This window comes from Armigeres subalbatus, chromosome 2, assembly GCF_024139115.2.
Source record: "Armigeres subalbatus isolate Guangzhou_Male chromosome 2, GZ_Asu_2, whole genome shotgun sequence".
In the NCBI taxonomy this organism is placed as follows: Eukaryota; Metazoa; Arthropoda; class Insecta; order Diptera; family Culicidae; genus Armigeres; species Armigeres subalbatus.
Window position 1 is genome coordinate 197,426,215 of NC_085140.1, and position 23,223 is coordinate 197,449,437.

General features: G+C 41.4%; 1 protein-coding gene across 1 annotated transcript; it reads right to left on the reverse strand.

The window, feature by feature from the left end:
- Nucleotides 1-70: 70 nt before the first annotated feature.
- LOC134215711 (uncharacterized) lies at nt 71-16,823 on the reverse strand. The gene is made up of 5 exons (XM_062694837.1): nt 16,443-16,823; nt 5,161-5,188; nt 998-1,047; nt 729-928; nt 71-649 (listed from the first exon to the last, which is right to left on the reverse strand). The coding sequence occupies exons 1-5, from the start codon at nt 16,785-16,787 to the stop codon at nt 421-423; spliced, it is 852 nt and encodes a 283-aa protein (XP_062550821.1). The 5' UTR covers nt 16,788-16,823; the 3' UTR covers nt 71-420.
- Between the last annotated feature and the right edge of the window lie 6,400 nt (nt 16,824-23,223).

Here is a 23,223-nt window from a genome sequence, read left to right on the forward strand (position 1 = left end):
ATCACACACTAATATGAGATCTTTTCATTTGACCAACATGCAATATGGAGTGACTAATTATTGTTACAAAGTATCCCGTATATGTGAGTTTAGTGTAGGTAATTTTCTCAAATTATTTAATTTACAATTGCTTGCACCGCCCTTGTTTATTTTTTGCAATTTATTGAATTTTTAGGAAAAATTACTGGAGAATGAGTGATCACCAATGTCCAATAATAAATTTGATTTAAATAAAAATATTTCCTAAACACTGCATGTATGGCTGGCTAGTTTCCTGTAACATTTCCATGCAAATGTTTATTTGGTTCACAATGCCTCATTCAAAGAAACTATGAGCATTCAGTTATGTTTGCATACAATTGATGCTTCCGAAGTCGTTGCCATGTCTAACGAAATAACCCACAAGAGGCGCTTCATATCTCAACTACCATTGATCACATCGGTGCCTAGAATACTTCCTACTTCCGCGCTTGCTGTTGTGACATTTTCGGCTGGAAGTGCCACCGTCTCACTCGAGTAAATGCCTGCGTTCGATCCGTTGAACGTCGAAATGAACACATTGACTAGCGTGATCAAAAACACTCCAATCACGGATAAATCGTTGATCCGATCGGCCGAGCGCATCTCGTTCTTCTTTCGAATGTTGAACCTGCATGGTTGACGAAATAAAGAACCAATTAGGAGGAAGCTGCCGCCGCCACATGAGACGCAATTTCAGTACAATTTACCTACTGTTGTAGATAAGCGCCAAACCAACGACAAGTTGCATCGCCAGACTGGTGATGATCAACGCTATGCTGGTGTAGAAATATGGGTGCCTGGTACCGATGTCCATGACATAGCGTAGTTGGTTTGTGTTAGCTGAAACCAGTGCCAGGTCCATCATCCCTTGGGCAATGGACTTTTTCTGGACAAAGTTCGAAAGCTCCTGCATGATATAGTAACAAATTGGTTGAGACGTGAGTGGATGGTATTTTTTTATTGTGTTTAAACTTACATTGTTTTGACTTTCTGTTTTTGGAGGTGGGCCAATAGGGGTGGGGTTTCCTTGGAATTATAAATAAATTAAACTTTAAAATATGCAATACTATTCAACGATTTTTTAGAGCGGAAGCCTTAGCGTGTACTGTTCGATTACAGTAGAGGCATTCCACGGGGGCATGTCAGTCGATCCTGAGCGACCATTTCGAAAATATTTGAAACTCTGCACAGTTTTTCAATTTCATCTAAATCGTCATTTTCGATATCAAATCTTCATATTGAGTCACGACTAACTTTTCAAAAGGGTGTATGTGAAAATGGTTCAAAAATATTTAAAAGCTGCACAGCAAAAACGGAATGTTTGATTGTTATGATTTTTCAGCAAAGTTAGACAACTAAATGGTGATTCTTAAGAAAATGTGCACAGTAAAAAAAATTTTTTTTTGCCTTTAAAAATATCATTTTTGTCACAAAAACTCAAATATCTCAAAACCCTATCTTTTTAGGGAAAACGGTCCATTATATTAGCTATCTACCATAAAAATTTGGTGATGGTAAACTAATAAACAAAAAAGTTATGACATTTCAAACATTTCACAATTTTCACATTTAGTAAAAACAATTTTTTTTCTGTGTAAGTTATTTCGAGAATTGCAGTTTGATGCAGATTTTATTGTTAAGGGACGTGATTTAAACAAGTTGTTTTCATGATATTTTGATTTAATTATTCATAGCATCTATAAGAAACTTAGACACGATCCAGTGTTGTGATCAAAAGTATTGATAGTGTCATAATTTTCATTGCACGTGACTGGCGAAAATTCTTTTAATAGTGTTGAAACCTGTTGATAATAACGTTGATAGAAACATATCAGAAATGTTATTTTTAAGACAAAAGCTGCAAAATCAAAGATTTATATACACGTGTACGTCTATAGTTTACCTGCAAAAAATATACCTCTTAGAGAATAGACTTTATGATCGGAGGAAACGGGTATCTTCAACAACAACAAATGCATGATAGGTACATACCATGACAATGCTCACGAAAAGCAAAAAATTACTACTACTAAGGTTGTTAAAGATCTTATAGTAATTTTTTTCTTCAGTCAAGCAAATGACACCAAACTAGTCAGTAAAAACTTAAAAGTGATTTTGTTTATTGAAATATTACGAACAACATGAGTAGCCGCTTTCTCAAATGTTGTAGGCCGTTTGATGGAAAAAAGTGTTCAAAAGAGTTACGAAATCTCACCGAAAGCACCATAGATAAACTGAAAGCGACTGGTTATGCTCCAATGTCCACATTGAATACAAATTTACGCATTTGCACGTCCTGCCGTCTAAACGTTGACAAAAGAGCAATCTGTATATCATCGGTTGAGCAGAGCGCAGGAAGTTCGAAAACGACAGCAACTGAGGAATTGCCAGATGCATCGACAACAACTGAGGAATTACCAGAAGTATTAAGTGCTGAGAGCCTTGCCACCGTACCATCAGCGAAATCTGTTTCAACAAATCAATCGGAAGATGAGTGTATCCAAAAGGTCAACATCGAACGCTTTAACGAGGGCATAGCTGGGATAAAAGTGACTCCGATTAAATGGAGTAAGATGGACTACGTTTATTACCCGGAGAAAAATACCGTGAAATAAACGAAGCTGTACGAAGAAACCTCTTCAAATTAGGACCTGATGATGTGGAAAATACAGACTACGATGAGGTAATTATAAATATGAAGGAAAGGTTCTCGAATGCAGCCACGACAAGGAAAGAAAAATTATTGATTTTGTCGATGCTGCCAAGTTCGTGGTCTATTCAGGATGCCATTGATGAGTTCAAAACCAATAGAAATACAGTAAAAGAGGCAAAACAATTGAAGAATAACTGTCATTCAACCAAAAATACTAGGTCTAGTACTGCATTAACAGATGAGACAAAAGAAATAGTAGTTCAATATTTTGAAGATGATGAAGTAAGTCGAGCTATGCCTGGTCAAAAAGATTATGTATCAGTAAAAAAAGATGGAAAGCGTCAAGCAATCCAAAAACGATTAATGATGACGACTTTGAAAGACGCGTACACACGCTTCAAGGAAATTCACGATAATATTAAATTAGGTTTTTCCTCAGGCAATGTAAGCTTCTTTCCAATTCAGGAACACATAATGTGTGTGTGTGCACAACCCATGAGAATATTCATCTTATTTTACATAGTTTGAAAAGAATCAATTTAACAAAGGATATTAAAATGTTAACTGGTAGTCTTTTGTGTGAAAATACAACATCAAATTGCTATCTACGATCTTGTTCGGATTGTCCAGATTATTCATCATTGGAAAATACTTTATTCGCTGAGTTTGAAGAAAAATATATTGATCAGTTATCATTTGAGCAATGGGTGACCACGGATAGGTGTGACATAGAAACTATTGTAAAACCTGTAGATGAGTTTGTGTCATATTTTTGCTTGAAATTAGAAAGTTTAATCCCTCACGATTTCATTAAAACAGAACAATCCAGCTTTTTTTAAAAAATACGAAAAATACATTACAAAATGGTGAATTTTTAGTCATTTGTGATTTTTCTGAAAATTACAGCTTTGTATTGCAAGATGAAGTGCAGTCCCATCACTGGAACGTACAACAAGCTACAATTCATCCATTCGTTATTTATTTTAATGGAAGTACGCAAATTGAACACTTAAGTTTTATTATAATTTCCGAAGATTTAAGACACGATTCAGTATCCGTAAACTTGTTCATTGAAAAATGATTAACTTTTTACGCGTTGATAAGCATAAAGAAGTCAAAAAGATATATTTCATGTCTGATGGAGCAGCGTCGCAGTACAAAAAATCGTAAGAATTTTTCGAGCCTATGTCAATTTAAATCAATGTACGGAATTGATGCAGAATGGCATTTTTGCTACATCACATGGCAAAAGGTCCTTGTGATGCTATTGGAGGAACAATAAAGCGCATGGCCACAAGAGCAAGTTTAGCCAAAGAACGTGAGCATCCAATTAAAACTGCGAAAGAACTTTTTGATTGGGCAAATCATAGAAAAGAAAAAGATTTAACCAAATTATCATTTTGTTTTACTACTACTGAAGAGTACGAAATAAAGGCTTCAGAGCTCAGTGAGCAATTTAATAACGCGAAAACGATCCAAGGAACCCAAAAATTTCACTGTTTCATTCCATTGTCGGAAAATAAAATTAAAGCAAAACTATACTCAAACTGTGCTGATAATAATTCAAAAGTGTTCGATATTTTAAAAAATTTGAATAAAAATAAATAAAAATAAGTATTAATAAACTGTTTTCATGATATCATAACCCATACCAAAATTCAAACCCAAAACTCTTAGAGTTTCTATAACAACATTGTGTAACTGCCACATTTAATTTAATACTTAGGATAATATTAATTCATTTTTATTTATTTATACATATAATATTTATACATATAATATACATAATATCGATGAATACATAAATATGGAATATCATACAAACAACTTGTTTAACTCACGCAAGGCCCTTAACAATAAAATCAGCGTCAAACTGCGATTCTTGAAAAAAAAATACACGGAAATTTTTTTTTGTTTACTATATGCGAAAATTGTGAAATGTTTGAAATGTCATAACTTTTTTTTGTTTATTAGTTTACCATCACCAAATTTTTATGGTAGATAGCTAATATAATGGACCGTTTTCCCTAAAAAATTACGTTCGAAAAAGATAGGGTTTTGAGATATTTGAGTTTTGTGACAAAATGATATTTTTAAAGGCAAAAAAATTTTTTTACTGTGCACATTTTCTTAAGAATCACCATTTAGTTGTCTAACTTTGCTGAAAAAATCATAACAATCGAACATTCCGTTTTTGCTGTGCAGCTTTTTAAATATTTTTGAACCATTTTCACATATACCCTTTTGAAAAGTTAGTCGTGACTCAATATGAAGATTTGATATCGAAAAATGACGATTTAGATGAAATTGAAAAACTGTGCAAAGTTTCAACTCAATAGAAAATCATGAATTAAAAATTTTCTTAAATTTTGATGCTGTTGCTTGGAATCGCTCAGTAGGTACGCCTACAAATATGCTACTAAACATTTCGAACAGTTGATGGTGAAAATATATTGAAACGAACACGATTTCATTCATGCACTTACCTGGTAAGGTGGGTGGTAGTTTTGGTGGCTGTAATTAAGAGAGAGGGTATAAAATGCAGTTAGAGTTTGTTTACAATTTACGTAGCGCAAAAATCGGAGTTGTGACCCCCTACCTCCCCATTGTACTAAAAAGTAAATAAGAAAGGGCCTCGGGATCCAATGTTGCTTACAAATCCTGAAAACTGGAACACAGATTTTTTCGCCGGTTTGCAACTCCAATATATTAAAAAAGCCGAATTTTCATTTTCCGTTTCCAGTCCTTCGAATTCCAACATTTTAAAAGCATTTTCAAGCTGTGGGACCACTTGCGTGAGCTCGTGTACTGCCGTTGCATGCTTGTACCAAATTGGAAATATGACTATTAAGGACTTTGCGAATTGAGGGTACATGATTTTGAAAACTAACATTGGAAAGCAATTACCTACCAAAACATCACGGTATGTGTTCGAAAAAATAGCTTTCTTCTATCAGATGAGGGTACTGGCTCTGGAGAAAAACGATTATTGTGTAGTCTAGCATTTTCCATTCCTGGCGTCAAATTGGTAGGAAACTTAGGAACATTGGCATAGGAACAGAGTTCATAATAAAACTTCTTTGGGGCGATTCAAATATGACGTCCACTACTTTTTGGGATTTCTAGACCCCCTCCCCCCCTCTGTCACACTTTTTGGTATACCTAGTACATGTACTGTCACAAAATCTTAGACCCCCTCCCCCCCTAAAATCTGAGAGATCATTTTAGAACGACCCCTTTTCAATGAATTTTCATTTGAAAAGTTCTGCTGAGAAATAGGTACAATACTTGTCTGTTTTTGCCTTTCTCGTACAACAAAGTTGTACCGAAAGGCTATATCACAGACAAACAGACGTAACACTAGAGAAATTACCATCGACCATGACTTCAACGATCAATTTGAATTTGATTGATTGCGCGTTTCACAACTAGAGGCGCTAGCGTCGTAATCCTTCGCGATTGACATTTCACTTCAGCGCCTTCTGGTGACAATGTCATACGAAACATTGTTTCGTGTAACATGCTCGCAAGATGGTGGTAGAGGAGTTGAACGATGATTTTTTCAGAAAAATGTTTAATCTGTTACGTCTGTTGGTCTGTGGCTATATGATTGCTCCAAATAAGAACTTTTTATATAAGACCCGGAGACCCTTAGTGTTATATACCGATCGCTCGACGAACTGAGATGATGTCTGTATGTGTGTAAGTATGTGTGTGTTGTGTACAAATTTTGAAGACACGCTTTTTAGAACTTAGCATTATCCGATTTACTCGCAACAACTTGCATTCGACGGGGAATGCGGTCCCCATTGTTTGCTATTGGGTACATGACAAGGAGGGGGTTTCATAAATAAGGGTACAAAAACAGTGATTTTTATTCTTATTTTACTTATATCTGAAAATCCGAACCATTTTGAACTGCATCTTTTCAAAAAGGTTATGCAGGGAGGCGTGTGCTTTGCCTTATGTCAAAGTTGGTTAGTTTGAACTTGGCCGCTAAATGGACACGAAATCATTGTTATAGACTAACTCAAGATATTCCTACACACTTCAAATGCACAGGATGCTCCCTCACGAAAACTTTCGGGGCGAAATCACTTTTCGGGAAAGAAAAACAGTCTGGAGAGTGATAACCATTTTTCGCTCACTATGATTGCAGTGGGAAATTGGTTTAGGGGAACTGTACCGGTTTTGGTCATGTTCCTAATTTAGCCAATTTTGCGAATAACACCAAAAATAAAGTAATTCGCGAGGGTTTTATTAGTTCCAACAAGAGATATATCTCTCACGCTTCTACGTTGTTTTTAGCTGATCAACTATTTTAGAGAAATATGTATTTTTCAGGGTTGGCCAAATTAGGCACTAAGGTGGCCAAAACCGGTGCACTTCCCCTACATGTTTTCTTTCATATCCGAGCATTTTCGGTGCCATCAGCAAACGGTAGTAGCCTTTGTGGAACAAATAACCTGGTACCTACATGCAGATAGCTTGGTGGTGTGCCTAGAGTGAGAGCATCTCTATGGCTATTATTGCTGATTAGACTGGCCCAGGATACAAAACGTCGTCTGATTTCACGGGGCACCCCCCAGGATTTTGCCTTTGGGTAAGAAAATCATTCTCTGAAAATTTCAGCCTGATCGGTTATTGCATAAGCTGGTGCAATTGATTTGAAGTTTGTATGGGGGTTTCAGCCGAAATATATGGGAAAATACACCTCTGTTACTATTTCGTACAGGAAATTGGATGGAAGAGACCGATTGAGCCCAGATTTGCAGGAAATGAAGTTAACGTGCCAATGAACAATTTCACAAAAAAATCTACCATGATTAAATAAACTTTAAATTAGTTTTTAGCAGATCTATTTGGAGTTGGGTTGAGCACTTTGAAATTCATTAATTGCCATGAAAACAAGCGCATGTAATGGAAGCTAGTTGATCACTATTGAATTTGATAACGATCGACCATTGCGTTTAAAAGTTATTAAGAACATGGAATCGAACTATGTAAGCGCCATATAAGGTTGGTGTCCTGGCTAAATGCGAGAAAGGCAGTGTCACCACTCGGTGAATTACGTTGTTTTTTTTACATTCTAAAGAATTTCTTCGACAAGTTCTTCCGAATTTCACCAGAACTTCTTCTTCATTTCCAGAAGAAGTTTTTCGAACATTTTAAGGAGTACATTTCAAAATGTTCAGTTTCCAGTTAGCCTTGCGAGCATAAGCGTAGGATTGCCAATCCGGAGATGACGAGTTGGATTCTCGTTCCTGTCTAGGATGTTTTCGGGTGGGAAACATTTTCGACACCCTAGGTATAGTGTATTCATAGTGTTACCAGATTCTGTTTGACTAAAAAGAGTACATTTACAACAAGTAAAAATAGAGTACAAAAGAGTACAACCAACGATTTTTTAAAAATTTACAATTCAAGTTTGATATTGGACCGTTTTAACTCATATCCCGAACATGACTCCAATTTCGAACAACTGGATTTAAATAACCATTTCATCATTATTTGCGTGGTTCTTTCCACGGAAAATCGATGGAATTTTGAATTGTAGGACGCTAAAAAGCCAGTGCTCGAAATATGAGTCATGGTCGGAATTTGAGTATATTTCTTTTATATTTGTAAGATGAAATTGTATCGCTGATGCTGAATGTGTATGAATTCAACAAAAATAATTATTTTCAATATCTTCTTCTTCTTCTAATTGGCATTACATCCCCACACTGAGACAGAGCCGCCTCGCAGCTTAGTGTTCATTAAGCACTAACACAGTTATTAACTGCGAGATTTCTAAGCCAGGTTACCATTTTTGCATTCGTTTATCATGAGGCTAGCACGATGATACTTTTATGCCCAGGGAAGTCGAGACAATTTCCAATCCGAAAATGACCTAGACCGGCACCGGGAATCGAACCCAGCCACTATCAGCATGGTCTTGCTTTGTAGCCGCGCGTCTTACCGTACGGCTAAGGAGGGCCCCAACATATTTTTTGTTATAAAAATTTGAATAATTATCACATAACATTTGGAAAAAAATTCTCCTAAATATGAGTGAAGGAGTAAAGAACAATTTATAGAATAAAACCTCATGATCCTATCTACTATTTTCAAATTTATTGGGAAAATTGAAAAGCCCAACTCTTCATAGGAAAAATGGTGTTTGAAACTGTGTGATATCTGAGGAATAGCTTCAAAACTTGAATGAACGCAGTCTGTGATATGCGAAAGAACGTTTAAATAATTTTCCCAATATCCATGCATAGTTAGACAATTTTCTCTGTCCAGCTACGAATTTGTAGTTAGGTAGTGTAGTTTGTGCCATAGTTGGTGTGAACGTGCTGGTTTTCCATGTTTTAGAAATCTAAATTTCACGAAAAAAAAACTGGCGATCCATCTTTAATTTCAGCGTGGCCAGGAACAGTTAAACAAATTAAATATTATGAAAATAATAAATTCTTTCAATTTAAATAGTGTATGTACACAATAGCGTACTTTATTTGTGCAAACTAAGGAAAATGGATTCACTTTGCAATGTTAAGTTTGAAAATCAAATTGGCACTAACAATATTTAAAAAGAGTACATATAACCTTTCTCTCCGAAAAAGAAGAGTACGTACTTTTTCTGCCTCAAAAAGAGTACATGTACTCTTAAAAGAGTACGTCTGGTAACACTATGTATTCATCGTGCTTACTACACAAGATATATAATCGTGCAATGTCTGGTATATAAAAGCTTTCAATTTATAACTGAGGAAATGCTGATAGAATATACTAAGTTGAAAAGCAGATCAGCTTCCAGTTGGAATGCGGAGCCATAGAAGAAGAAGAAGACTTCTAAATTTTTCAAGAAAAAATCTTTAGAATTTCCAAGAGATATTGAACAGCCAATGCCACATGGAACACTTTGATATTTCCGTTGATTTTTTGTTTTTGGATTTTTTTTTCAAATTTGGAATTTTGAAATGAAATTTTTCCGCTTGTGAATTCTATCGCATTTTTTTTTTAATTTTCCAAGTATTTTTTTTTTTATTCGAGGCATTATTTAGAATTTCCACTGAAGAGCCTATGGATTATCTTCAAAAAAAAAAAAAATCTTTGGATTTTCAAAGAATAAATATTTAAAATTCTCAATGTTTATTTTTATTGAATTTGCACTACAAATTCTTCCAAAATTTCATCGGAAATTCATTCTTCTTCGGGAAGTCATTTTGACTTCTTTGTAGATTCAGCTAAACATTGCTTTAAATGCACAGAAAATGATTTAGAAATTTTAAGGAATTTTCACCGAAAATTACTTAATTCATCAGAAAATCTTTAAAATTTTTATTTATTTTTTTTAGGAATTCTTACTGGAAATGCTTCAAAAGTACAACCTTTACAAGTACAATAAAAGTACATTTTTTTGGTTATGAATACATCGGAATTTCCTCGGGAAATTCATTATTGGTGTTTCAGATGAACTTTTTCCGATTTTCTACAGGAATTTCTATCGGAATTATTTTGGCATCGTAAATTTGCATTTCGAATCCTTCTACAGATTCTTCTAGTTCTTCAAAATTTCTACCGAGCATTTTTCGGAACTCTTCCACAGAATTTCGGAAAAAATGTCGTTGATATTCTGAAGATTTTTCCATGGAGAATCCGAAGAATTTCTTAACAATATTCCGAAGTGTTTCCCTTGCAACTCCAGAATAATTATTTTTGAAATTTCGGAAGATCTTGGAATTTGAAATTAATCCAAGCAATAAATGTAGGCAATAATTTAGGCTTTAGAAGCCTAGTTGTTATGATATTGAACAATTAGGATAATTGATCGAAAAATTTAATAATGCACCTAAATGTTCTAAATGCACAAAATTCTAGTAGTGCGTATGAAAAAGGTTATGACATAGAGAAGTTTGCATTAAAAAAAATCAACATGAAATTTTGATTAATAATAATGCTTTTTAAATTCATAAAAGGACCTTAGAACTAAGGATATTCCTGCGATATGAGAAAATCTGGGCACCCTCCACAGTAATTGTCCCTTACCGCGTCATGCTGGGCTCTGGCGTGGTGGTCAATTCTTCTTCAATTAGTGATAGTAGTGTTAGCGACAACCCCTTCGTAAGAGGTGTGTTGTTCAGGTCTCCGCCTAGGAGGTCAAAGGCAATAGTCGGCAACTCAATGCGCAGCGCCAGCGTGGGTCACTTAACGTTCTCCCCGGCTACGCCGGTAGTGGTTATGCACAACCCATGGCTTGTGAGGGCGATGAACCGCAAACGCGATGGGCTTTCGGCTTTCGAGGTGGCGACGGAACAGCTGGACGCCATCATCGACTTTGCGTCATCGAAGCATAATATCAGCAAGGACCTTAAGGGGAGCTTGCTGAAACTATGAAAGTCGATGTTGTCAACCAAGCTGGAGAAGGCGGTCGGGACGGCCAAGTGCGAACCCGTGAAATCTGTGGAGTCGAGGTCTACCAAGACTGAGGCCCAAGAATTCGCGGACTCGGGCAAACCGGGGCACTAGCAATGGGACTGCAAAGGCCCTGACAGAAGCAAGCTCTGTCGACGCTGCGGATTGGAGGGACATAAGGCACAAAGCTGCACGAACCCTCCCAAATGTTTGATTTGTTCCAGCAAAGCTGCGAACATGCAAGCAACTCATGGGGGTTCGAAGTCACAGTGTCAGGTAACGCAGCTAAACCTGAACCACTGTGATGCAGCCCAGCAACTGCTGTGTTAGACAGTTCCTGAATGGGGGACGGATATCGCCATCAAAGCAGATCCTTACTGAATAACCGCCAGGAACGGTAATTGGGTCACCGATCGGTCTAAAATGGCGGCAACATGTCCATCAGTTGGTGTCTTTGACACACGAGGGCTTCGTCATTGCCAAAGTCAACGGGGTCTTCTTCTGCAGCTGCTATGTGCCTCCTCGATGGTCGATCAAGCAGTTCGGTCGTATGCTAGATTGTTTGACGGATAACTTGATTGGGCGTAGGCCGGTGGTGATAGCGAGGGACTTCAACACTTGGGCCGTGGAATTGGGAAGCCGATCCACGAATCAACGGGGGCAGATCCTGCTGGAATCACTGGTCATGTTGGATGTGGACTTGGCTAATGTCGGTACCAAAAGTACCTACAGCTGGAACGGGGCCGAGTCGATTATCGACGTTACGTTCCGGAGCTCTGGCTGTTCGCTACAGTATCGACTAAACGACATTTAGCATTCAGCGGACGGAAGAAGGTGCGAGGCCTAGTCCTCGTATGTGGAAAACATCATACTTCGACGACGAGGCGTTTAAGGAAGCGCTCCGCCGCGAGCACAATACTCTCGGTCTGAGCATGTCACCATGCCTAGGAAAGTCCACTCTAGAAATGGGAGGCCACCGGCTTACTAGTACACTCAAGCAATTGCGAACCTGCGCCGCGCCTGCCTACGGGCAAAAAGGCTGATACAGCGAGCACGCACAGAAGAGGAGCATGTTGAACGACGGGTGGCGTTCGTGGCTGCTAGAGCCGCTCTGAAGACTGAGATTAGATCAAGCAAAAAAGCCTGCTTCGAGGGCCTGTGTCAAAGTGCCAACGCGAATCCATGGGGTGACGACTATAGGGTCGTAATGGCCAAGACATGTGGGGCGATGGCCCCTACAGAGCGGTCTCCAGAGATGCTGGAGAGGATCATCGCGGGCCTCTTCCCATGTCACGACCCAAGTCCCTGGCTTCGCTTTGTGGAGCTGCCAGGGGCCAGTGTGACCGACGAGGGAAGAGTAACTGTGGCGAAACTTGCGGGGATTGCACAGGCCCTTAGTGTAGGTAAGGCGCCAGGACCGGATGGTATTCCGAACCTGGCTATCAAAGCGGCCATTGCTGGGGCTCCCGTGATGTTCAGATCTGTCATGCAGAGATGCCTGGACGAAGGAGTCTTCCCTGAAGCATGGAAAAGGCAGAGCTTGGTCCTTTTGTCAAAGGCGGGAAAACCCACCGGGGGATCCGTCGGCATATAGACCAATATGCCTCCTTGATACGGCAGGGAAGGTGCTTGAGAGATCATCCTCGACAGGTTATTGATACGCACGGAGGGTGCGGATGGTCTATCGAGTAACCAGTTCGGCTTCCGAAAGGGTAAGTCGACCGTAGACGCTATCTTGTCGGTTACCAAATCCACGGAGTTAGCTATCCAGCGTAAGAGGAGGGGAGTTCGCTATTGTACAGTAGTGACTCTCGACGTGAGGAATGCTTTCAATAGTGCCAGTTGGGCAGCTATTGCAGATGCGCTCCTGCGTCTTGGAATTCCCGAGTACCTGTACAAGATTCTCGGAAGCTACTTCCAGAATCGAGTACTGGTATACGACACGGAGGCGGGGCGGAAATGCGTTGACATAACCTCAGGGGTTCCGCAAGGTTCCATACTGTGTCCGGTGTTATGGAACGTCATGTACGACGGTGTCTTGAGGTTGAAGTTCCCGGTGGGCGTGGTAATCGTCGGCTTCGCTGACGATATTACGCTGGAGGTCTACGGCGAATTGATCGAAGAGGTGGAGTTGACTGCAGCCCACTCGATCGCAATTGTGGAGGAGTGGATGAGTTCCAGGAAGTTAGAACTGGCTCACCACAAGACTGAGGTGGTTGTTGTTAACAACCGAAAGTCGGAGCAACAAGCGGTGATAAGGGCAGGCAACTGCGCGGTCACCTCTGAACGCTTCATCAAACTCTTGGGGGTAATGATCGACGATAGGCTCACCTTTGGTAGCCACGCCAATTACGTCTGCAAGCGTGCCTCCACAGCTATAGCGGCATTCTCCCGGATGATGCCCAATAGCTCTGCGGTTTATGCCAGCAAGCGCAAGCCTCTTGCTAGTATCGCTCTGTCCATACTGAGGTATGGGGGCCAGCTTGGGGCATGGCCCTGCGTATTAACTGCTACAGAACGAAGTTAGAAAGTACGTATAAGCTCATGTGCCTAAGAGTTGCGAGTGCGTACCGTATCGTGTGGCACGATGAACTTTGCGTCATCACCGGTATGATGCCTATTGACATCGTTATCGGTGAAGACATAGAGTGCTTCGAAATGCGCGGCACGAGAGGTATCCGTAGGACTGTCAGGTTGGCCGTAATGATCAAATGGCAGCGTGCGTGGGACAGTTCCACTAAGGGTAGATGGACACATACGTTGATACCGGAGATAGGTACGTGGGTCTAGAGGCGCCATGGGGAAATCATTTTCCACCTTACCCTTACAGGCCATGGTTCTCAAGTAGCACACGCAACATCTTCCTAAAAGCACCTTGTTTCTATTCAGTTTCATTTAAGGCATTGGAAAAACATCAATGCACGAAAAAGTTGTATCAAGATGTCAAAAACGTTCGAATTGTGATCAATGTTTCATTAAAATTATAATGCAGTACGTGTTTAACATTTGGAAACAAACACATAAAGAATACTGCACTTCATGTTGCAAACACGAAACAAAATCATGAAGTTGCATATTTTTTACCATATAACTTCAATGCATCTTTTAAAATTTAATTGTTTGTTAAAATAAAGTTGCAGATAGGTTGAATGTGTCTTTTTGTTTAATTTAACATCGTTCAACGTTTTGACAACTCACATTTTTTCCTGTGATGATGCAATCAAGTAACAAAAAACACGAGTACAAAACTTCATAATCGTATGGTTTTTATGGTGGGTCAACATGCAGTCTCTTCGAAGTGTGGAATGGTGCTGTGGTAGAGTGAAGGACTATTATTCACAAGTTCCATAAATCGAATCCAGTTTTATATTTTTATTTTATTTTTTTTCCTCTGTAGTATTTTGCAAAATTATTGCAATTTTACTACAATCGAAGGATGTTTCCGTAGGCTCCACCTCTTGCGCTTTTTAGATTGCAAGAGAGTATTATTTGATGGCACATACGCAAAGATTGTTTCTTTCCAAATAGGCTAGATGTACCAGTTGTGGCTATAGCACCAGTTGTCACACAAGTGCTTTATATGCCAAATGGCCAATCAAATCATATGATACGATAAAGCATATTAATATGATACGATAAAACCTTTGATCTCCTCCAAAACAAGCAAAGCATAATTGTAAAAATTGATTTTGCTTAATTTTTGACGTCCTTTGCACCAGTTGTCGCACTAGTGGTCCCTATTTGGCCAATCCCATGAGAAAACAATGGGATTTGTCAAATAAGGTACCAAAATTAAGAATAGTGCCACAACTGGTGCATGCGTTCCAATTATTGATTAATAAATCAATTTTGATGATTATAACAAATTTTATTGTGGTTTTCACAGGTGTTCTGAGGAGCAGGTAGTAAAACCTTCCACTTGACATATAAAGTATACCCACATGCCTTTAACTTATTTAAAAAAAAATAGTTGTTCTTATGTATGGCGTCAATTGGTACACCCACCTTAGTTTCAACACAGTGAAATGTTCAGTAGTGAAACAATTTGTGCTGCTTGGGTTGCTTCAGACAGTATCTACAACCTAGTCCGGAGGATGTGTAAAGATGAAGTTGGCTGGAACGCCGTTTTATCGGCTATCGTCCAAATCGTCTCGGAGCTACAAAGAAGGTGGCGCTTGTACTCGAGGAATGGCTAGTTCAGGCGCAAATAAGAGGTGGTCCAAGGGTTCGGAGTCGGCTTCATGGGTCATACCGGTGCCCTGTGGTCGAACTCGATCCTTTTAACGGCCGCGCGAAGAACAACATGGTATCGTCGCTTTCGCGGCGTCGGTCAACCGGGCGGGTTCCGAGCCCGAGGACGGAAAGGGGTCCTCGTCAAGGCTGGGGCAGGCGTAGGCACCGCGTCGGCAAGTCCCTCTGTGTGCTGGCGAATAGGCCCTATCGCAGAGAGGTGAATTTGGGATGCACGCAGTTCCTTTAAAGCATTACTTTCTGGTTGTACCGAAGGGACTATGGGCTTGGCGGCAATGGAAACGGTTTAGCGGGTCGGGGATGTAGTCCTGCTTCCCCCGGTGATCCATAACCCCGCACTTCCTGGTCAACCCAGGATGTCTGTTGAGCAGATTCCCCCTCCATTGTTTAGGAAGAAAAAAAAAACGCACACGATTTTTATTATATATTAGGCATATATATTATTGTAAGCGTTTGGTACTGGAGGTCCACGCTTTCTTCTTTTTCCCTCGATTCCAAGCTATTAAGTTACTTTAGGTATTCATGAAGTCGCTCAATATCTAGGAGTCATCAGTTCTCTGCGGTACATATTGCGTAGTTTGCCTGGCCGTATGAAAATAAAAATGCCGGAATTCAGAAACCGTCATTTTCCACGATGTTTCCAAGTATTGGCTACGCAAGTATGAGATTAGATTAAAAGGTTGATGTTTACTTTTGTTGTTATCTTGTCAACTTCAATTTGATTTTTCTTCACTGAGATTCTGAAAACATTCAACATCCAACCTGCTTTTAATCATTATTAAGGAGATTTATGACTTCATATCCATAAATGATTACAACCGTTTATGGCCAAACAAGCATGTCAACAAATCGCTTGATGAGTGGTATATCATGATAGCGTTGCCAATTAGTCTGCTTGTGGTTCAACTGTACATTCATCTTTCGATTTATAAGACAGCTTGATTAATTGATTACGACCTAAACACGTGTCAAATCAAACCATAAACTGAATTATCACTTCCAACATTTAGTCTAGATTCACTGCTGCTCATTGATAACGGTAGCGCGGCTCGATTTCAAAATATGATAAGATAAAATATTTTCGTAATCAGCAGAGATAGAAAACTTGATTACCTACCGTCGTGGGATGAAGCCAGTTTTTAGTGCTTTCCATCAATCTTGCCTTTTCTTGCTCCTGCAGCCTTAGTTGTATGTTTTCCGTGGAATCTGCACAGCTATCGAAATCATCTTCAAGCTCATCTAATTCAACTACCGAGTGGTATCGAACCAATTCTTTGGAATCTGATTTACCATTTGTACTGGTCGCTGCTCCACTGACCAATTCAGACCGTCCTGCTTCTGCAAGCAGCCGCTGTTCACTGGGATCCCTGGATGCATTCTGCTGGCCTTCTCGGAGTTTCCCCAGCAGTTTTTCTCCTGCAAACTCCATTAGCTGTAGCTTGGCTGACTTTAAATTTTCCATCTATCGAGATCACAAGTCCCAAGACTGCACAGCAGGTGTCAGTTCACGCTTTCAACTAAAACTGCTATCGTGAGGTTTGTAGCTGAAAAATTTGGTTCTGACGCAGTGACTTGCCTTAGTTATCAGGTTAAGTAAATCTGATTAAAGCATCGGGAACATCATCGATGATAACGACCGGGTAGCTAATGTATTAACCCGACGGTTAAGCTTGGAATTTTTGGAAGAAGCATCATGTGCTATCGCACTACTCACATTTATAGAACTTTATGTATGGCGTCTAGTCAGAGGGGACTATGTAAAAAAACGAAAGTTTATTATTAAATAATTGCATTTTATTCGACAACTCGGTCGTACGAAAATCATTTTTTTTGTTAATTATCTTAACTGTGTAGTGTGTGTGGACAAATTGGTATGGAATTTCCTACGCTCATACGCTCTAGATGGACGAGATAACCCCTACATAACAAGACCACTTAAATGTTCCGTTTGTGGAAAAGCCATCAAAATCCGAGTACCCACCACTCCACCGCGGTTAGCTCTTTTTTAGTAAATTGAATATCTTTCGGATGCTTGATTTGCCCAATCGTCACATGTGCTTTACTATTGTTTATCTACAGTCAAGCAAGCCCATCTTGATTATTCACGAGAACTTCACACCATACCCCCCACAACGAGTTGGGCTCTATAACGAAGATAAATAAAAACGGGCTGGGCGGATTTGTATAGAGCGTGATCAATCACACTCTGATGTGCCAAAGACTTGCTAGGCTAAAACTTTTGATAATTGTGTGACTGTTCTACGCAGCAGTCGCGTGCGCTCAAACGACAAATGACGGTGGAAGACCGACACTTGATCACAATTAATTGCATATTATTCGGCAACTCGGCCGTAAGAAAATCATTTTTTTTAATATCTTGGCTGTGTAAATCCACCAGCCCGTTGTTGGGGGCATAGTGTGTGAAATTCTCGATAATAAACAAGGTGGGCTCGCTTGACTGTGGATATACAACAGTAAAGCACATGTGACGATTGGTCAAATCAAGCATCCGAAAGATATTCAATTTGCAAAAAAGAGCTAACCGCGTTGGAGGTCGGTACTCGGATTCTAAGGGCTTCTCCACATATGTCCTTTTTGGCTAAATGTCCTATTCGGCCAATTTTCCTAGTCGGCTAAATGCCCTATTCGGTCAAATGTCCTATTCGGCCAAAAGTTCTATTCGGCCAAAATGTCCTATACCCAAATGGTATATTCGGCCAAACAACTTTCGGCCTAAAGGCCTTCGGTCAAACGGTATTCGGACAAACGTACCTTCCCCATCACGCCTACCTAGATAGTGGATTCTTTCTCGCAAATTTCATATCAATTTGTCCATTTCGAAACATGTGCTGTGCATATGCACAACCAAGATATTTAACGAAGAAAGTTTATTATTTAATTAAAGATGCTACGAGACGAGCCAGCCTTGGGCTGAAAGTCTCGATGATAAAGACAAAAAAAAATTAAAGACGCTTATTGCTAGGTTGAAGACCTACTAGGTAGTACTAGTAGAGTAGAGGATATTAAGATCAAGTTAACGAACTGTCTTGGGTTATATTACAATCAGGGTATCAATTTTTTTGGCATGCGCATGCGAAACAAGCGACAAAAGAGAACCAACGACAAAGCTTTGTTTTTGTCGGAGATAATAATGACAAAGATCCGAAATTTTTTGCCAGCAACAAAAAAGAAGACGATCTTGTTGCTAACTTTTCATGCCGTTATTTCGCATTATTTCTAGAGCAAATTTCGGTTTTATGCTATCATAGTTTATCCTTTTATGGAAATACACCCGATTCTGTTTTTACACGGCCGTGTAAAAAAAATCCCATACAAAATTTTTGCAAAGTTGCTTCATTTTGCATGATTCGTCGATAAATCATAAAACTTTTTTTACACGGATTTTCGAATTTTGAACTGAAAACGCATCCCCCGTGTAAAAAAATCAGAAGGGTTGTGTGCAAGACACGACCGCCCGACGTAAACTACGGAAAACCTTTTGGTGCATTGATAATAACCAATTATTTTCAATAGTCCAATTTGTTTTCAATAAGGCCGTTACAAATATTTAATTAACTTTTTGTCCCACTGGTCTGCGAAAGGGGAATAAAAAATAAATATTATAATGAAATAATGTGGAGTCTGCCTAGGGTGTGGTGGGGTTCGACAGTGGGCTCTGTTGAACTTCTATAAAAAGCTGCATGTGTCCCCAAGCAGGCCCTATCAAAGCAACCGTGTGCCGCTCAAAGCGCACTAGCCTAGTCCTGGTGTTGGGTGGGACTTTAAACAAATTTGACCCGACTGACCGAGCGTCTGTTCACCAAGGAGGTGCGGCTCCAACAGCGTCTGTTCTGGCATCCAGCGGCTGAGTATGAAATGTTATTCCCCGGAAGCTATACCTAAGATGGCAGCCCCATCCCGGTGGATAGGGAACCTTGGGCCAACAACCTACTGTTCCCGAAACATCAATTTGTTCGAGAATCCGATAATGAAAGAATACGGACTGATTTTACGGCGACGACTCTTAGCGCGAAACAACGGACACGATTAGGAACATGGAACGTTTTAACCCTAGCCCAGCAGGGTAAATTGGCTCAACTTGCCAATGAGGCAAGCCGCATGAAGCTTGAGATCCTGGGACTGAGTGAAGTCCGTTGGCCAAACTTTGGAGAACACAGAACGCCGTCGGGACAAGTTCTGCTATACTCTGGTTTACGAGGTGAACACGCTCCCCGGCATCGCGGAGTTGGCTTGCTACTAAGCGCTCAGGCACACTCTGCGCTTATGAAGTGGGAACCTATAAGTGAAAGGATAATCGTTGCCAGATTTAGAACACGGGTCCGAAACCTTACTATAATCCAATGTTATGCGCCAACCGATGCTGCCGATCTGCAAGACAAAGAGAACTTCTACAGTCAACTCAATGCCGTCGTAGATAGAATTCCGAAGGGTGATATCAAGATCTGTTTGGGCGACTTCAACGCGAAGATCGGATCCGACAACTCGAACCATGAGCGTATTATGGGACGCCATGGTCTCGGAGAAATGAGCGAAAACGGAGAGCTGTTCGCAGAATTGTGTGTAATAACGACATGGTGATCGGGGATCGCTCTCCCTCATCGACCGGTTCCACAAGGTCACGTGGGTCTCCCGTGACAGCTTTACAGAAAATCAAATCGACCACATCTGCATCAGCCGAAAATGGAAACGGAGCCTTCTTGATGTACGGAATAAACGTAGTGCCGATATCGCGTCTGATCATCACCTCCTCATCGGCGAAATACGCCTGCGCATTGCGCGGATTCGTCGGCAGGAGGAAAGAGTTGGACGACGATTCAACACACGCCGACTGGAAGATGCCACGGTGAAACGGTCCTTCGTTGAAGAACTGGAGACGCGTGCTGCAGATATTCCGGAAGGTGGCAGCGTGGAAGACCAATGGACCGCCATCAAGAATGCCTTCATCACCACCAGCGAGAATAATCTGGGCGAACTACGCACCCAGAGAAAACAATGGATCACCGATGAGACCTGGAAAAAGATAGAGGAGCGAAGAGAAGCCAAAGCCGCGGTAGAGCGATTGAAAACCAGAGGAGCCAACCCAAGCAACCAGAAGTTCAGATTTTACTTAAATTTACTCTTAACCAAACTAATTCTAATTCACTATGGTTCACATCAAGTTCCAAGCATCTTTAACGGAACTTTAAAGTTCACTTTTACGCTCCCCCCATACAAAAAATTACTTAAAATGAGAGCTGATTAAGCCAAAATAGCCCTTCTTATCTGAACTTCTGGTTGCTTGGGAAAGTCTTAGCACGTCAACGATACGCGGCTCTTGAGAAGGAAGTAAAACGCTCTTGTCGACGGGACAAGCGAGCGTGGGCAGACTCTCTGGCCGACGAAGGAGAGAGAGCCGCCGCAACCGGGGACATTCGCCTCCTCTACGATATCTCACGACGCTTAAGCGGGGCGAAGATGAATGCAACGATGCCTGTGAAAGACGCGAATGATCTGTTATTGACCGACCCAACTGACCAGCTGAAACGCTGGTTCGAGCACTTCGAACAACTTTTTCAAGTGCCAGCCAGGCCATCACCACCTCGGCATGATCTGCCTAGGATCCGACGTATAACACGCGTCAATACCGAAGCTCCATCACTGCTAGAGATTCAAACAGCCATCCAAAGCATGAAATCGAATAAAGCCTAAGGGGTCGACCGCATATCAGCCGAGATGCTCAAAGCTGACCCCATGACATCCGCTCAGGGCCGGATTTATGAGGGAGCCGGGGGGCCGTGGCCCCGGGCCCCCACAAATCTTATGTACCAAAACCAACCTTTTTTGTACATTTTGGGGCCCCCACATACCGTCGGCCCCGGGGCCCCCTTCCGGCTAAATCCGGTCCTGATCCGCTCAACTACTGCATCGTTTATTTCGTAATATCTGGGACACCGCAACTTTCCCAGTCGACTGGATGCAAGGTATCTTAGTGAAGGTGCCCAAAAAGGGTGACCTGACTGTCAAAGTTCTGTGCAAAATTATCCTAGCCCGGCTTCAGGAGAAGATTGATGCGACTCTCCGGCGGCAGCAAGCCGGATTCCGTGCCGGAAGATCCTGTGTGGACCATATTGTCACGCTCCGCATCATTCTGGAGCAGGTCAACGAATTCCAAGAGTCTCTTTACTTGGTATTCATTGACTACGAAAAAGCTTTCGACCGTCTCAATCACGAGAATATGTGGGGCGCCCTGAGACGCAAGGGGGTACGAGTACGAGGCCTTTTCGTGTAGAGTGCTGCACAATGGGGTCCCGCACCTCTCCGGGTCGTAGCTGGTGTGAGGCAAGGATGTATTCTATCACCGTTACCGTTCCTCATCGTAATCGATGAGAGTCTGCTAGATGCGATTGACCGTGAACCAAACCGCGGGCTGTTATGGCAGCCTATAACCATGGAGCACTTAAACGACTTCGAATTGGCTGATGACGTCGCACTCCTTGCGCAACGGCGCTCTGATATGCAGAGTAAGCTCAACGACCTTGCCGAGCGCTCCTCCTCGGCAGGTTTAGTCATCAACGTCAACAAAACCAAATCGTTGGATGTAAACACGGTGACTCCTTCCAGTTTCACAGTAGCCGGGCAACCAGTGGAGAATGTTGAAAGTTTCCAATATCTTGGTAGCCAAATGGCGTCAGACGGCGGTACCAAGATCGACATAGGCGCACGGATCAAGAAAGCAAGGGATGCCTTTGCGAGTTTAAGAAATATCTGGAAAAACAGGCAGATAAGTGAACGCACCAAAATACGAATTTTCAACTCTAACGTGAAATCTGTGCTGTTATACGCTAGCGAAACATGGTGTGTATCAGTGGAGAACACTCAACGGCTGCAGGTGTTCATTAACAGATGCCTGCGGTATATAATTCGGGCCTGGTTGCCTCACAACTGGATCTCAAACAACGAGCTCCATCGTCGTTGTCACCAGAGGCCGATAGCAACAGAAATTCGGGATCGGAAGTGGGGCTGGGTCGGCCACACTCTACGTAGGGGCGGAAACGAAATCTGTAAACAAGCATTAGATTGGAACCCAGCGGGACATCGCAGCAGAGGCAGACCCAGAGGCTCATGGCGGCGAAGCCTCAATAAAGAAATAAAAGAAGTCGACCGAAATCTAACCTGGCAACAGGTTAAAGCGATAGCCGGGCAACGCTCAGGATGGAGATCTTTCAAGTCGCCCCTTTTTTTTTTTTTTTTTTTTTTTTTTTTACAAGGGAGAATGCATTTACACACTAACCCAGTACACGTGCATTGTAGTTGCCAAACTACCACACGGAAGTGTACTGGAGTGTCGGACTCGACCATACCGGTAATACCGACTAAACTCCCTTGGGCTCCACCATCGTTCCCCCAGGAACTACCTCGCAGTACTACTTCTGGGGGGACGGCAGTACTAAGCGTACTCGCTCATTATCGCTCACACAGGCACTCGTCCCACGCGAGACTGACTTGGGTGCTCGCTCTATCGCACCCTCAAACACACCCTACATACTCTGTTGCACCTCTGTCATGCCGTGCGGGTCTAACTTGTGTGCCCACCCTTCTCATGCCATGTGGGTCTAACTTGTATGCCCACCCAAACCCTTGATTCATGCTCATACGCTCCATGCTTGCACACACATTAACGCTCCTATGGGTCTGACTTGTGTGCCCACCCTTCTCATGCCGCCGTGCGGGACTAACTTTTGTGCCCGCCCTTGTCGTGCCGGGCGGGACTAATTCTATGCCCATCTTTATCGTACCATGTGAGACTGCGCACCTCTTTCCTTCAGTTCGCGCTGACACATACTACTCAGGTCATTCGACCTAACACTCCTCTGGCATCCCTTGTGGGACTCTTCGCT

What these genes read in the sequence shown, in the direction of transcription:
- LOC134215711 (XM_062694837.1), bottom strand. Translation starts at nt 16,787, where the DNA reads ATGGAAAATTTAAAGTCAGCCAAGCTACAGCTAATGGAGTTTGCAGGA. An exon ending in ACTACCACCCACCTTACCAG is followed by an intron (nt 1,048 to 5,160) that starts GTAAGTGCATGA and finishes TATAATTCCAAG; the next exon opens with GAAACCCCACCCCTATTGGC. An exon ending in AAACAGAAAGTCAAAACAAT is followed by an intron (nt 929 to 997) that starts GTAAGTTTAAAC and finishes TATATCATGCAG; the next exon opens with GAGCTTTCGAACTTTGTCCA.